General features: G+C 51.0%; 2 protein-coding genes across 2 annotated transcripts in view; one reads left to right on the top strand and one right to left on the bottom strand.

Moving 5' to 3' along the window:
- Positions 1–4,018, bottom strand: part of SCNN1A (sodium channel epithelial 1 subunit alpha) — a 33,392-nt gene extending 29,374 nt beyond the window's left edge. Inside the window, exons 1-2 of the mRNA XM_072799257.1 lie at positions 3,677–4,018; positions 1,242–1,351 (exon numbers count right to left, since the gene is read on the bottom strand). The gene's annotated coding sequence lies outside the window, so the exon portion shown is untranslated. The remainder of the gene's footprint in view (positions 1–1,241; positions 1,352–3,676) is intronic.
- Positions 3,003–10,399, top strand: LTBR (lymphotoxin beta receptor). Its single transcript, XM_072799262.1, has 10 exons — positions 3,003–3,377; positions 3,517–3,613; positions 3,835–3,960; positions 4,040–4,192; positions 4,563–4,659; positions 4,821–4,912; positions 8,052–8,159; positions 8,503–8,528; positions 9,087–9,315; positions 9,480–10,399. Exons 1-10 carry the CDS (start codon positions 3,282–3,284, stop codon positions 9,719–9,721), a joined length of 1,266 nt encoding a protein of 421 aa, XP_072655363.1. The 5' UTR covers positions 3,003–3,281; the 3' UTR covers positions 9,722–10,399.
- The last annotated feature ends 2,544 nt before the right edge of the window (positions 10,400–12,943 follow it).

The raw sequence follows: 12,943 nt of genomic DNA, 5'->3' as shown, positions 1-12,943 counted from the left end.
CTACAAAGCAGGAGGCCAGTCCATTCTATCTCTAGGGCTGGAAAGCCAGCAGGGTCATGTAGCCTTATAGACCCAGAGGCCTCCTGAGCCATTCAAAGGGAAGTCAATAGTGGGGGCTCCCTGAGAGGAGACAGGATTATGAAAGGAAAGAAGGAAGAAGCACAACCAACCACAGGTGATGTCCCATGTCCCACAGCAAAGAGAAAGGGGAGAAAGAACCTAGGTCTTCCTATTGGCTGAACCTACCCAGAAGCTGGAGGAAAAGGGAATCCGGGAAATGTAGTTCCCAATAGTGATCCAGAACAGAGCAAACTAGAGAACAGATGTGCAAGCAAACCAGTAGGTGACTGTCAAAGAAGAAGAAGAAAGGAGAAGGAGAAGGAGAAGGAGAAGGAGAAGGAGAAGGAGAAGGAGAAGGAGAAGGAGAAGGAGAAGGAGAAGGAGAAGGAGAAGGAGAAGGAGAAGGAGGGATCCCTGGGTGGCGCAGTGGTTTAGCGCCTGCCTTTGGCCCAGGGCACGATCCTGGAGACCCAGGATCGAATCCCACATCGGGCTCCCGGTGCATGGAGCCTGCTTCTCCCTCTGCCTATGTCTCTGCCTCTCTCTCTCTCTCTCTCTCTCTCTCTGTGTGTGTGTGACTATCATAAATAAATAAATAAAATAAATAAATAAAAAATTAAAAAAAAAAAAAAGAAGGAGAAGGAGAAGGAGAAGAGGCCCAGAGAGGGGATTAAAGTCCACATCTTAAGACTCTTCTTTAGGATCCAGAGAGTCCTTGAAGGTGAACTGACAGCATAAGACTGGCAGCAGGAAGGAGTTCAGCCACCTGGGCTTAAAAAAGACCTGAGATAGTGCTTACCTGTGAAGCAGGAACCTTTTGAAATGCAAGAAGTGTTCTAGGGAGATACGCAAGAACATACAAAAGTGAAAATTCACCAATCTGTGTATATAAGATTAGCATACTTTATGCATTTCATTGTTTGTAAGTTATACCTCAATTTAAAAAAAATGGAGTTCCTAGCATTTTAATAAAATCCTGCAATATTTTCAAATGAAAATGATACATGCTGGGGTCTCCTTCCAAAGATTTAAAGAAAGATTAGAAGAACAGAGGAGGGCTGTATGGAAGAGAGAAGACTGGCCATGAGCCGAAGCTACAGTTCACGATGTTATTTTCTTCCCTTCTGTATAGGTATATGTTACGTGAAAATTTCCATAATAAAAAGTAAAAAGAGGGGCACCTGGGTGACTCAGGGGCTGAGCATCTGCCTTTGGCTCAGGTCGTGATCCCAGGGTTCTGGATCGAGTTCCTCATCAGGCTCTCCTCAGGGAGTGCCCTGTGTCTCTGCCTCTGTCATGAATAAATAAATAAAATCTTTTAAAAATAAAAAATAATAGAAAGAGAAAAGAGGTTCTAGGGACCCTACACACACACATACACCTTCATGCACTGAAGGGCTCAGTGGTGAGTCCAATCCCAGCCCCCAATTCCCTTGACCCAGAAAGAGCAGGAGCCCTGAGTGGTGCATGCGGCTCTGAAATTTCGTCCCTTTCTGGGCAGCCCTGGACCACTCATATAAACACTGGCCCGCAGACTACAGATCTGAGTACAGTACAGTACAGATCTGTACCAGGGGAGGACAGCAAAAGGCCTAAACTCAGGCAGGCCCTTCACTCTGTTGTGAGCCTCCTCCCCAGACACACTCCTACACTAGGACTTCCCAGCTCCTCCACCAAGAGGCTGTCCAGCCAGTCAGACCAACCAACTCCTGAAAGGATGAGTACAGAAGAGGAGGCAGCATGATTGCCTGAATGAGCTCAGGACCCGGGAATCAGGAACTCTGGAGTCTAGGCTGGTTCCACATACATTGACTATGTGACGTGGACAAGGCATCACCATTTACTCCATAACTATGTACTGGACACTTGGAATGGGCCAGACTGGGCTAAGCACAGGGACCCAGACTTAAGGATTCAGTCCAGGTCATTGCAGAGCTCCCAGCCTGGTGGGGTGGGAGGCAAAAAGCAATAGGTCACAGACTGCATTGGGGGTGGGGGGGGTGGCTGTGTGGCCTGGGGTGGGGGTGCTTCTTGGAGCCTGGTGGACCTCCAGCACAGATGGGAGCTAGCCAAGAGCACAGAATCTTGAGGACTGGAGAGCCTGGCATAAGGGGACACGGGGGGTGCTGTTCATGGGTCGCAGGGAAATGATGGGAAGAAAGGGGGCAGGGACGAGGCCAAGTCCCCCTGGAATCCTGTTCTCCTCTATGTGGTCCCCTCAGCCTCTGTCTTCTCATCCTTGAGGGGAGGGGGCTGGATAGGAGGGATCTCAGCCTCCTCCAGTTCAGAGGGATTCAGAGGCTCCTGGGTGAGGAAGCTGGGAAGGAGGGCTGTGGCTGCCCAGCTCCCCGCAGCCACCCCTACTGGTCTTTGGGAACTGGGTCTACCCTTCCTCCCTGTCATCTAAGCATTGGGGATCAGGGGCCACCGCCCTCTCTGCAATGTCTTGTAGGTGACCTGTGCCCCCTTATGTGTGTACCAGGATGGGTCAAGGATGGGGAGGGCCGGCTGACTTGTTATTCCTTTGTAGCTTATCTTTAAAAAGCACACAACAGGGCAGGAACCCCCAGGAGTCCAGACGGATGCCAGCTTGGGACTTCTGTTTCCTAGAAGCTGCGTGGCTGACTGGCTGTGGTCCTCTGCGGGTCCCGCACTCTCTGTGTCCGTGGGTCACAGGCCCTTCCACTTTCAGATCTGGCACCCAGCTGGACACAGCTTTGTCCGTCTGTCTCTGTTCCAAGTCAGCTCTGACCTGCTCTCCAGGGCTCATCTGAGCCTTGCCCACTGGCTCCGCTGCCCCCTCCCCACCTAGCCTGGCTCCGTGGTCCTCCCCTCCAGGCCAGACTTCCGAAGAAGGGAGGAGGCCCGGTTCCGGCCCTGCTGCCCTCACGTGCTTTCCCGGCCGCCCCCTCCCGCCCTGCATCGGGGCAGCCAAGCCTGTTCCTCTTCCCCGATTGCGACAGCTGCCTCTGCTCCCAGAGCTCCCTGTCCCCGCCCCGAAGGCCGGCTCGCTCCACTCCCACTTCCTGAGCCTGGCGCTGGAGCCCTGGAGGCCAGGCCAGGCCCGGCCGCTGGGCCCCCAGGGCACGTCAGCCCGAGCCCTGTCCCAGGCCCTGGGCTCAGGAGGTTGCTGCCACCGCTGCCCAGGACTTGCAGGCCTCCCAGCTTCCTCCCAGGCCTCCACCCGTCTGGCCGACTGGCCGACTGGCCGACTGGCCGCCATGCGCCTGCCATGGGCCGCCTCCCCCTGCGGCCTGGCCTGGGGGCCACTCATCGTGGGCCTCTGCGGTCTCCTGGCAGCATCCCAGGCCCGACCGGTAAGGGAGGGGCCCATGCAGGTGGGTGGCGGCCGGCTGGGGAGGGGCAGAGGGGTCTGGGCAGCCCTCCCTCTAGTCCCTCTGCCCTCCCCAGCTGACTCCTGAATAATTCACCCCTGCTCCCCATCTCCCCTCGAAGGAGCTCCCCTACCACACGGAGAACCAAACCTGCCAGGACCGGGAGAAGGAATACTACGAGCCCAAGCATCAGGTCTGCTGCTCCCGCTGCCCCCCAGGTGAGAGGCAAGGGCCAGAGGAAGCCAGGGATGGGAGATGAGTTGCAGGGGACTCCGGCCCACCTCTCTGCCTTGGAGGGAAGGCAGACACCATCTCCCAGGAAAACCAGCTGGCCATCCTTCATGTGCGGTTGTCGAGAGGACAGGGTACCCCAGCAAGCAGCAGAGGCAAGGGGGGACCCTGCTCCCCTGACACTCCAGCTGCCCCACTCACGTTCTAGGCACACATGTCTCAGTGGAATGCAGCCGCAGCCAGGACACAGTGTGTGCCATGTGCCCCGAAAATTCCTACAACGAGCACTGGAACCATCTCTCCATCTGCCAGCTGTGCCGCCCCTGTGACCAGAGTGAGTGGCATTGTGCCTGGGGAGGCTGGGATCTCCTGGCATGCAGCCTCTCCGCTGAGCTCTTCTGTCTCCCCACCAGTGCTGGGCTTTGAGGAGACCGTGCCTTGCACCAGCAGACAGAAAACCCAGTGCCGCTGCCAGCCGGGAATGTTCTGCGTACACTGGGACACTGAGTGTGTACACTGCGAGCCACTCTCTGACTGCCCGCCTGGCACCGAAGCTGAGCTGACAGGTCAGAGGTCACTGTGGCCAGGGGGCAGGGAGGATGCTGGGTCCCCGTGATCCTGAAGGGGGCAGGGCGCATAGTGCTGGGTCTGTGGGGTGCCCCAAGGTAGTTCTCGTTGGTATATAGAGCCCCCCTCTCACCGCCCCCTCCCGTGAAAGGCTCACAGCAGGGGTGTGCAGAGACTTGGAACTGGGAACAGATGCCTCAGGAGCTATTCTATTATTATCTCTCAGCTCTGGGGAGGCCCCTTGGGCAAGAGGGAGACCAGAATGAGGTAGGCGGGCAGGAAGGGGCCCTCCAGTGGGAGCAAAGGAAACTCATGGAGAGACTCCCCTTAGCCACTCACCCTGGCTGGCCCTTGTTTTTCTCTTGCCAGATGAAGTCGGGGTGGCTAACAGTAACTGTGTTCCCTGCAAAGCAGGGCATTTCCAGAATACCTCCTCCCCCAGGGCCCGCTGCCAGCCCCACACAAGGTGAGTGCGCCCCCGCCCCATACCCCTACCACCCCAGAAGTCCCAGATGCTGACCCCCCACCCCCCCCCCCACCCGCCCCAGCTATGCTCACCGTCCAAGGGCTCGCCTTGCCACTTCCAGCCCTGTGTGCACCTGAGTCGGGCCTCTCTATCCTCCACAGGTGTGAAGAGCAGGGTCTGGTGGAGGCAGTTCCAGGCACTGCCAAGTCTGACACCAGCTGCAGAAATCCACTAGAGCACTCTGAGACGCCAGGTGAGGGGCCTGGGCCTGAGGAGCACATGGAGGGGGTGGGTGGGAGGACTGTGGGAAGATGCCTTAATTCCTCCCATCTAAGAAAATGGGGAAAAGATGAATCCTTCTCCCTCAGAATTGGGGCAAGCAGAGAAGTTCCCTAAAGAAAACTCGGAGTATCCCTAGGCCAGCTTAATATACACAAATACATATACTCTTTTTAAGTTATGTATTATAACTTGTAAGTTGCATATAATATCATGCCAAGGACCACTCCTACACTGATATGTGATTGTAACTGACATCATTGTCATCATTTTGGACATGCCCCCATCCTATAATCTACTTTACTAGACTGAAAATCTCTCCCTCTCTCTCTCCTTTTTTTAAAGATTTTATTTATTTATTCATGAGTGATAGAGAGCCAGAGACATAGGCAGAGGGAGAAGCAGGCTCCCCACGGGGAGCCCGATGTGAGACTCAATCCCCAGACTCAGAATCACGCCCTTAGCTGAAGGCAGACGCTCAACCACTGAGCTACCCAGGTGTCCCTGAAAATCTCTTTATTAGATTACACACTTTCATTATGAGAGAGTTCATCCCACATTTGACTCTTGTTTTGTTTTGTTTTTTTCTTTCTGTGAAGTTACTGGTTTCCTAGCCTAACAGATGATTAAGGGATATTTCTAATGACTGTGAACATTATTCGTTGGGAGAAAGTTTATTACCTTTTTTAAATTACCAAATATTTATAATAATAGCTTTCATGTAGTGAGAGTTAGTGTGTCAGGCACTCTGCCAGCACTTGACAATCACTAACTCATTTAATCTTGCTTAATGACCCTAGAAAGTACAACTGACCCTTGGACAATACTGGCTTTAACTGCGTGGGCCCACTTACATGTGGCTTTTTTTTCAATAAATACAGCACAGTTCTATAAATATATTTTCTCTTATGATTTTCTTAATAACATTTTCTTTGCTCTCACTTTAACACAGTATACAAATACATGACATACAAAATATGTGCTACTCAACCATGTTACTGGTAGGGCTTCTGGCCAACAGTAGACTATTTGTTGTTAAGACTTTTTGGGAATCAATAGTTATACATGGATTTTCAACTGCACACGGGTCAGTGCTCCTAACCCCCATGTTGTTCAAGGGTCAACTGTAGTTCTATTATTATCCTCACTGAGGGGAGGAGGCTCAGCAGAGTTTATGTGACTTGCCCCAGATCACCCACGTGGTAATTGGTATTATGAAGATCTCTTCTCGGTTCTTTCTTATTCCAGACCCCATGCCAGAATGCACGCACACCTCTAGAAAATTAGAAAATTCATGGGGAGCCTGGGTGGCTCAGCTGGTTAATTGTCTGCCTTTGGCTTAGGCTCAGGTCAGGATCCTGGAATCCTGGGATCCAGCCCCAAGCTCAGTGGGGAGCCTGCTTCTCCCTCTGCACCCCCCCCCGCCCCGCCCCCATGCTCATGCTCTCTCTGTCTCTTGCTGGCACTCGCTCACTCTCTCTCTCTCTCTCTCATAATAATAAAGATCTTTATTTATTTTTTTTTAATTTTTTTATTTATTTATGATAGTGAGAGAGAGAGAGAGAGGCAGAGACACAGGCAGAGGGAGAAGCAGGCTCCATGCAGGGAGCCCGACGTGGGATTCGATCCCGGGTCTCCAGGATCGCGCCCTGGGCCAAAGGCAGGCGCCAAACCACTGCGCCACCCAGGGATCCCAATAAAGATCTTTAAAAGAGAAAAAAAAAGAAAAAAGAAAAAAGAAAACTCAGAGAAACAAAACTAAAAATCATCCACAGGATCATCACTTAGCATTATCCAACTCTTAATATTTTTTAATATATCCTCCAGACATTTTTCTATGTATGTCTACACATCTAATTGTTTTTCCAGAAGTAGAGTCATTTGAATATTTTGTAACTTGATTTTTCATTCAAGTATATCAAATCTTTTTCCATGTCCTTTTGTTACTTTTTAATGATGTATCAAATACAATTGGCACTCTAGAGCTGGAATTTTATTTTATTTTATTTTATTTTATTTTTTTTTTTTAGAGCTGGAATTTTAGATCATATGTACCTCACCCCTTCATTTTATTTTTGAATAAATTGATGCTCCAAGAGGTAGAATGACTTACATAGTCATCTACTTGGGCCAGGACCCAGACGTCTCTGACCCCAGGTCCAGTTTTTTCCCATGCCTCCCACTCTGCCCTCCCTCAGGCCCCAGATTTAGGTGGATCAGAAAGGACAAGCTCCCAGTATGCACATGTCCAAGTGTTCCTGACTTTGCCTAGGCACACTTAATGGGTGCTGTAGACTCTGCTATGAAAGACAGGAATTAGGGCTTCAGGGTGGCTCCGTGGTTGAGCGTCTGCTTTTGGTTCAGGTCGTGATCCCAAGGGCCCTGGGATGGAGTCCCACATCAGGCTCCCTTCGGGGAGCCTGCTTCTCCCTCTGCCTATGTCTCTGCCTCTCTCTGTGTCTCTTATGAATAAATAAATTAAATCTTTAAAAGAAAGACAGACAGACAGGAATTATCCACTGCTACATACCAGAACCTGAGAACCCCAACTCCCAGCCTCCCTTCCGACTCCCTGCCCCGGAACCTGCCCTGAGCAAGGGGGTGGAGACCTTGCAGTCCCTCCTCTCCCACCCCCATAAACACCCCCACAGAGACAGAGGGGCAATCCCAGCTCCTACAGTGGCCTCTCTCTAAGATGGTCATGTCCACAGAAACATGTCCCTATGCTGAGTCTGCTTACAAACCCAAGGCCCAGCGTTCCTGCCCCGCCACCCACCCCAGCAAACCTCTTCCAGCCCTGGAAAGCCACCTGTGCACACTCCTGTTCTCACCCACAGGCCACCAGAACCACCCCCAAAAAACCTCCATCCATGACAGAGTTTCTGCTGGCTGCCAGGAGGTCCTCCCCAAGTCCAACTTGGCTCCTCTTCTCTGTAACCCAAGGACAGCTTCTCTAACTGCCTTTAGGAACCACAGTGGGTCTAGATGGGAAAAGCTGTGCTCCCCTTTTCTCTGGGTCACCCAGAGAACTAGAAAGCCGGTCCTTAGCTTCCCTCCTGCCTCTGCCCCTCCCACCCCATGTCACCACGGCTCTCTGTCTGCTATCCCCCCAGGAACTGTGATGGTGCTGGCTATCCTGCTGCCACTGGCCTCTTTCCTCTTCCTCACCACGGTCCTGGCCTGCACCTGGAAGAACCACCCCTCTCTCTGCAGGAAGCTGGGTAGGAAGGAGCTGGGTGCCAGCAGGGCAGTGGGCCTGGCCAGCTGGCTGTCCCCACCTGAATGAGGGAGGGAGTTTGGGGTGGGAGGAACAGTCAGCTTCCCCAGTGCCAACCCTTCGGCCCATCCACACCCCGAAGACTCGAGATGCTCGCCCCCAGCACGGACATTCTGTCCACCCTGTCCTTCTTTTGTAGGCTGGAAATAAGGACAATGATAGCTCGTTCCTTCTGGGAACCCAGGTGGGGGGCAAACGTCACAGCAGGGTGTGAAGGGTGAAAGCCCCAGCAGCGGCCCAGGCATACTATACTGGGGGCCTGACCCTCATTTCATTTTCTATTACAGGATCCCTGCTCAAAAGGCGTCCAGAGGTAACGGGGAAGGCTGAGGAGGCATAAGGAGGGGCGGGCAGGCATAAGTGAACAGGGTGGGGTAGGCAGGATAAGAGTGTGCAGGCTTCAGCATCCATTCAACTAATAACTGATTGAGCCTACCATGTGCCAGGCACCATTCTGGGCACCATGGATATAGCAGTGAGTGAAACAAAGTACCTGCCCTCCCAGAGTTATAGGCCAGGGGAGCAAGAATAAAGTTAAATAAATCAGGGGGTGATAGTGGCTAATAAAACACGGTAGGGGGACAGTGGCAAAGGGTGGGGGTATATTTTTCTTAGAGTGGGCAGAGAGGGCCTCTCTGATGAACTAATATTTGAGCAGAGAGCTGAAGAAATAAGGGAGCCAACCATCACAATATCTAGGGGAAAGTGTAGGGAGGAGGGACATCGAGTGCAAAGGCCCTGTGGCAGGGAGCATAAAGTGGAATAGAGGAGAACAGTGAGCTGCCTAAGCATGGAGTGGGGTGTGGGGATTAAAGAAAGATGGGGGTCTGAGGCCCACATCATTGGTTGGTTCTCTGCCTTTCTCCTACAGGGAGAGGAATCAAATACTGCTGACGGAAGCTGGGAGCCTCCTAGGGTCAACCCACATTTCCCGGACCTGGTAAAGCCTCTTCTACCCTTCTCTGGAGACTTGGCCTCAGCCTCAGCCAGACTCCCAGCACCCCCAAGTCTGGAGGAAGAGATGCTACAGCAGCAGAGTCCTCTCAGCCAGGCCAGAGAGCTGGAGCCTGAGCTCCCAGAACAAGGCCAGGTGGCCCACGGTAAGCCTAGGGCAGGTGGCAGGGAGAAGAGGGGGCAGGGAAGGAAAGGTGGGAAGGGAGGGACAGTGGGCAGGAGAAGAATGTGAGCCAGACAGAAATGAGAAGACTAAAAGAGAGTAAGACTAAACACCATCAGCCCCTCTCACTCTGCCTCCCTCCCACAGGTACCAATGGCATTCACGTCACCGGCGGGTCTGTGACTGTGACTGGCAACATCTACATCTACAATGGGCCAGTACTGGGGGGAGCACGAGGCCCTGGAGACCCCCCTGCTTCCCCAGAGCCTCCATACCCCACCCCTGAAGAGGGTGCCCCTGGCCCTCCTGGGCTCTCTACACCCTACCAGGAGGATGGCAAAGCTTGGCACCTGGCTGAAACAGAGACCCTGGGGTGCCATGCCCTCTAACAGGGACAAGGACCCAACTTGACACCCATGCCTCTTAGTGTCTGGGAAAAGCCAGGAGAAGGCAGGTGCGAGAACACCTTACCCCTGAGGCTGCCCTACCCACATGGGATTGACAGAGGGCCTGGGCAGGGCCCCTGAGAGGCAGACCCCAAGGGGCCAGGTCTCAGACGCGTCTCCGAGAGCAGGGCTGGCCACTAGCTGGGCATGTACCTGCTACCAGACTCTTGCCACCATCTGAGCAGGCCTGAGACTTCATTGCAGACCCTTCTGCCCGCTGGGGCTGCGGCAGCTCAGCTTCCAGCACGGACAGGACATATGATGCTAACTGCTGCCCATCATGACACTCTGAACTCTCAGTGTGGCGCAGAAGGATGCCAGCCACGTGGTCACTTGCAAGGACATCAGTGGGACCTCCAGCAGACTCGTGATGTTCATCCCCCAGCTTCAGAGGCCCTTTGAGAGCCCACACTTCACATGGACTGAAGTAGACCCTTGCATGAAGACAGAGTTACGTGGAGGACCACCCCTCCCCTCTCCTCCCAGACAAGAAAAGGAGTCATTAAACACTGGGGATTTGGATACAGTTACTAGGGAGAAGGGAGAGTTTTGGAGGGGAGGAAAACAGCAAGTGTATTTATAAATTGTAACCACATGCAAATAAAGAGGAGATAAGACCTAGATCACTTATTTTCTACGGATTCACATAAAAACACCATTCCAGGGCTGACAAGGTAACAGCCAGTGTTCTAAAGCCTTTGCAATATTAACCTAGGCGATCTTTACCACATCTCCCTGGGATAGAGACTTTTACTATTCTTGTTGAACAAATGGGGAAACTGAGCCACAGAGAGGGCAAGTCACTTGCCCAGTTCAGCTGCCAATGGCAAAGCTGGATTGGCACCCAGTCCGTCAGGCCCCAGAGCCTCTTAGATAAAAACTTCACACACCACACCCTTACAGAACTCTGAACAGGTAAAAACAACAGCAACAACAAAAAGGGCTGGTTTTTTCAAATAATCAGACTTCTTCATGTCCTGTGGGCATTCAGTCGTGGCCAACTCTCACACCGCCAACCACAATGCAAAGTGAAAGCATGCTCTTTCCACAAGGTTGATCAAAGGGAAAGATGTGCACTTTAGACATAAAATATGAGAGATCACACTCACATTCAGACAGTGAAGAGATCCAGGCCGATCTCCTTCAACTAAGAAGGGGCACCTATGATTTTTACTTGTTTATTATTCTTTTTTGTCTTATTTTTTTTTCTCCAGAAAAAGAACTTTAAATCTTCTCAAGCTCTTTGATTAGGATTAGGAAATGTTTGGGCCTCAGAATTTATCAGCCTCGCCGCCTGGTAGAGACAACCTGAACGTGAAGGATTGTGAGGAAAGCCACAGGCAGCCGCCTTCTCCTTCCATAAAAGGCCACCATCTGGGTCTGATGTTAAGAACTCTGTCACTGGGGCTCATCAAGATGGTGTGGCTATAAAACACATGCTGCAGGAGCCGTCCGATCCATCTGAGTGGTTGGGTTATTTAAGGCTGACCATGAGAGTATTAGATCCAAACTCCTTTATTAAGAAGTAAGCCTTGGGTTGTCTGGGTGGCTCAGTCATTTAAGCATCTGCCTTTGCTCAGGTCAGGATCCCAGGGTCCTGGGATGGAGCTGCAGTCCTGCGATTGAGTCGGGGTCCTGAGATCGAGCCCCTCGTCAGTCTCTCTGCTCAGTGGGGCGTCTGCTTCTCCCTCTGCCCCTCCTCCTGTTCATTTTCTCTCTCTCTCTCAAAAAAAAAAAAATCCTAAAAATATTGCTTTAAAAAAAAGAAGTTATAGTGAACTGCATCTTTAGAGTTAATCCCTCCACTCTTCCAGTATGCCAGACCGAGACCACATGAATCCTTAATCATTGTTCCAATGCATTTAGATAAAAAAAAATTTCTACAATTTCCCGCAAAATAAAAGGAGGAAACCTTTTTTTTTTAAGGAAATGGTGCCAAGGCCCAGTCCCAGGTGACACCCTTCACATCTAGGATGATACCAGCCTGTGGTAATTTGTTAGGGCTGCCCTCACAAAGCACTGCAAGCTGGAAGGCTTCAAGAACAGAAAATTATTTTCTCACAGTTCTGGAGGCCAGTAGTCCAAGATCAAGGTGTCAGCAGGTTGGTTTCTTCTGAGGCCTCTCTCCTTGGTTTGCCAATAGCTGTCTTCCCCCTGTGTCTTCAGATGGTCTTATCTCCTATATGTCAGTGTCCTAATCTTTTTTTTTTTTTTTTTTTATAAGAGAGGAAGAGAGAGCAGAGGAAGAGGGACAAGCAGACTCTGCACTGAGCACCAGCCCAATGCTGGGCTCCATCTCAGATCATGACCTGAACTGAACCCAAGAGTCAGATGCTAAACCGACTAAGCCACCCAGGCACTCCCTTGATTGTTGTCTTCAAAAGAAACGGGATACCTGAGTGGCTCAGTGGTTTAGCGCCTGCGTTCCACCCAGGGCGTGATCCTGGGGACCCAGGATTGAGTCCCACATCAGACTCCCTGCATGGAGCCTGCTTCTCCCTCTGCCTGTCTCTCTCTCTCTCTCTCTCTCTCTGTATCTCTCATGAATAAATAAATAAAATCTTGAAAGAAAGAAAGAACCAGATACAAGAGTAGCTGATAATGGGACAATTAAGTCGAATCCAGCTAACCCCCCATATGTTATCTTTGAGAACGCCACTCCTATATCACATGGAGGACAAAGCCAACACTGAGTCCAACCAATGACAGCATAGGTGCAGAGAGGCCAGTAAGGAAGCTAAGAAATGATGCTTGAGCTGTGGCAGCCATCTTGCTATCATGAGAAGGGGCCACAGAGATAAAAAGCCAATCCTCTGAGAATGGAAGAAAAAAAAGAATATGGTTCATGAGACATTCTTTTTTTTGTGTAAATCAGTGTAAGTTTTCTTTTTCTTTTTTAGTTTTAACTTCATTTTCTTTCTTTGGGTGGGTAATTTATTCATATAGCTCAAAATTCAGAAAATATCAAACAGTAAATGGTGAAATGTTTCTCTTCCACTCCTGACACTCAACCACCAAAGTACCCTCCCTGGAAGCAATCAATGTTACTGTTTCTGATGCTTTTCCAGAAGTCATTGACAAATATATACAAATACTACAAATATATATATATATATATATATATATATATATATATATCCTCCTTTTTTTCCACAAATGGCAGCA

This window comes from Canis lupus, chromosome 25, assembly GCF_048164855.1.
Source record: "Canis lupus baileyi chromosome 25, mCanLup2.hap1, whole genome shotgun sequence".
Taxonomy (NCBI): domain Eukaryota; kingdom Metazoa; phylum Chordata; class Mammalia; order Carnivora; family Canidae; genus Canis; species Canis lupus.
This window is presented reverse-complemented; position numbering and strand designations above follow the sequence as displayed.

What these genes read in the sequence shown, in the direction of transcription:
- LTBR (XM_072799262.1), top strand. Translation starts at nt 3,282, where the DNA reads ATGCGCCTGCCATGGGCCGCCTCCCCCTGCGGCCTGGCCTGGGGGCCA. An exon ending in GTGCCGCCCCTGTGACCAGA is followed by an intron (nt 3,961 to 4,039) that starts GTGAGTGGCATT and finishes TCTCCCCACCAG; the next exon opens with TGCTGGGCTTTGAGGAGACC. An exon ending in CACCGAAGCTGAGCTGACAG is followed by an intron (nt 4,193 to 4,562) that starts GTCAGAGGTCAC and finishes TTCTCTTGCCAG; the next exon opens with ATGAAGTCGGGGTGGCTAAC.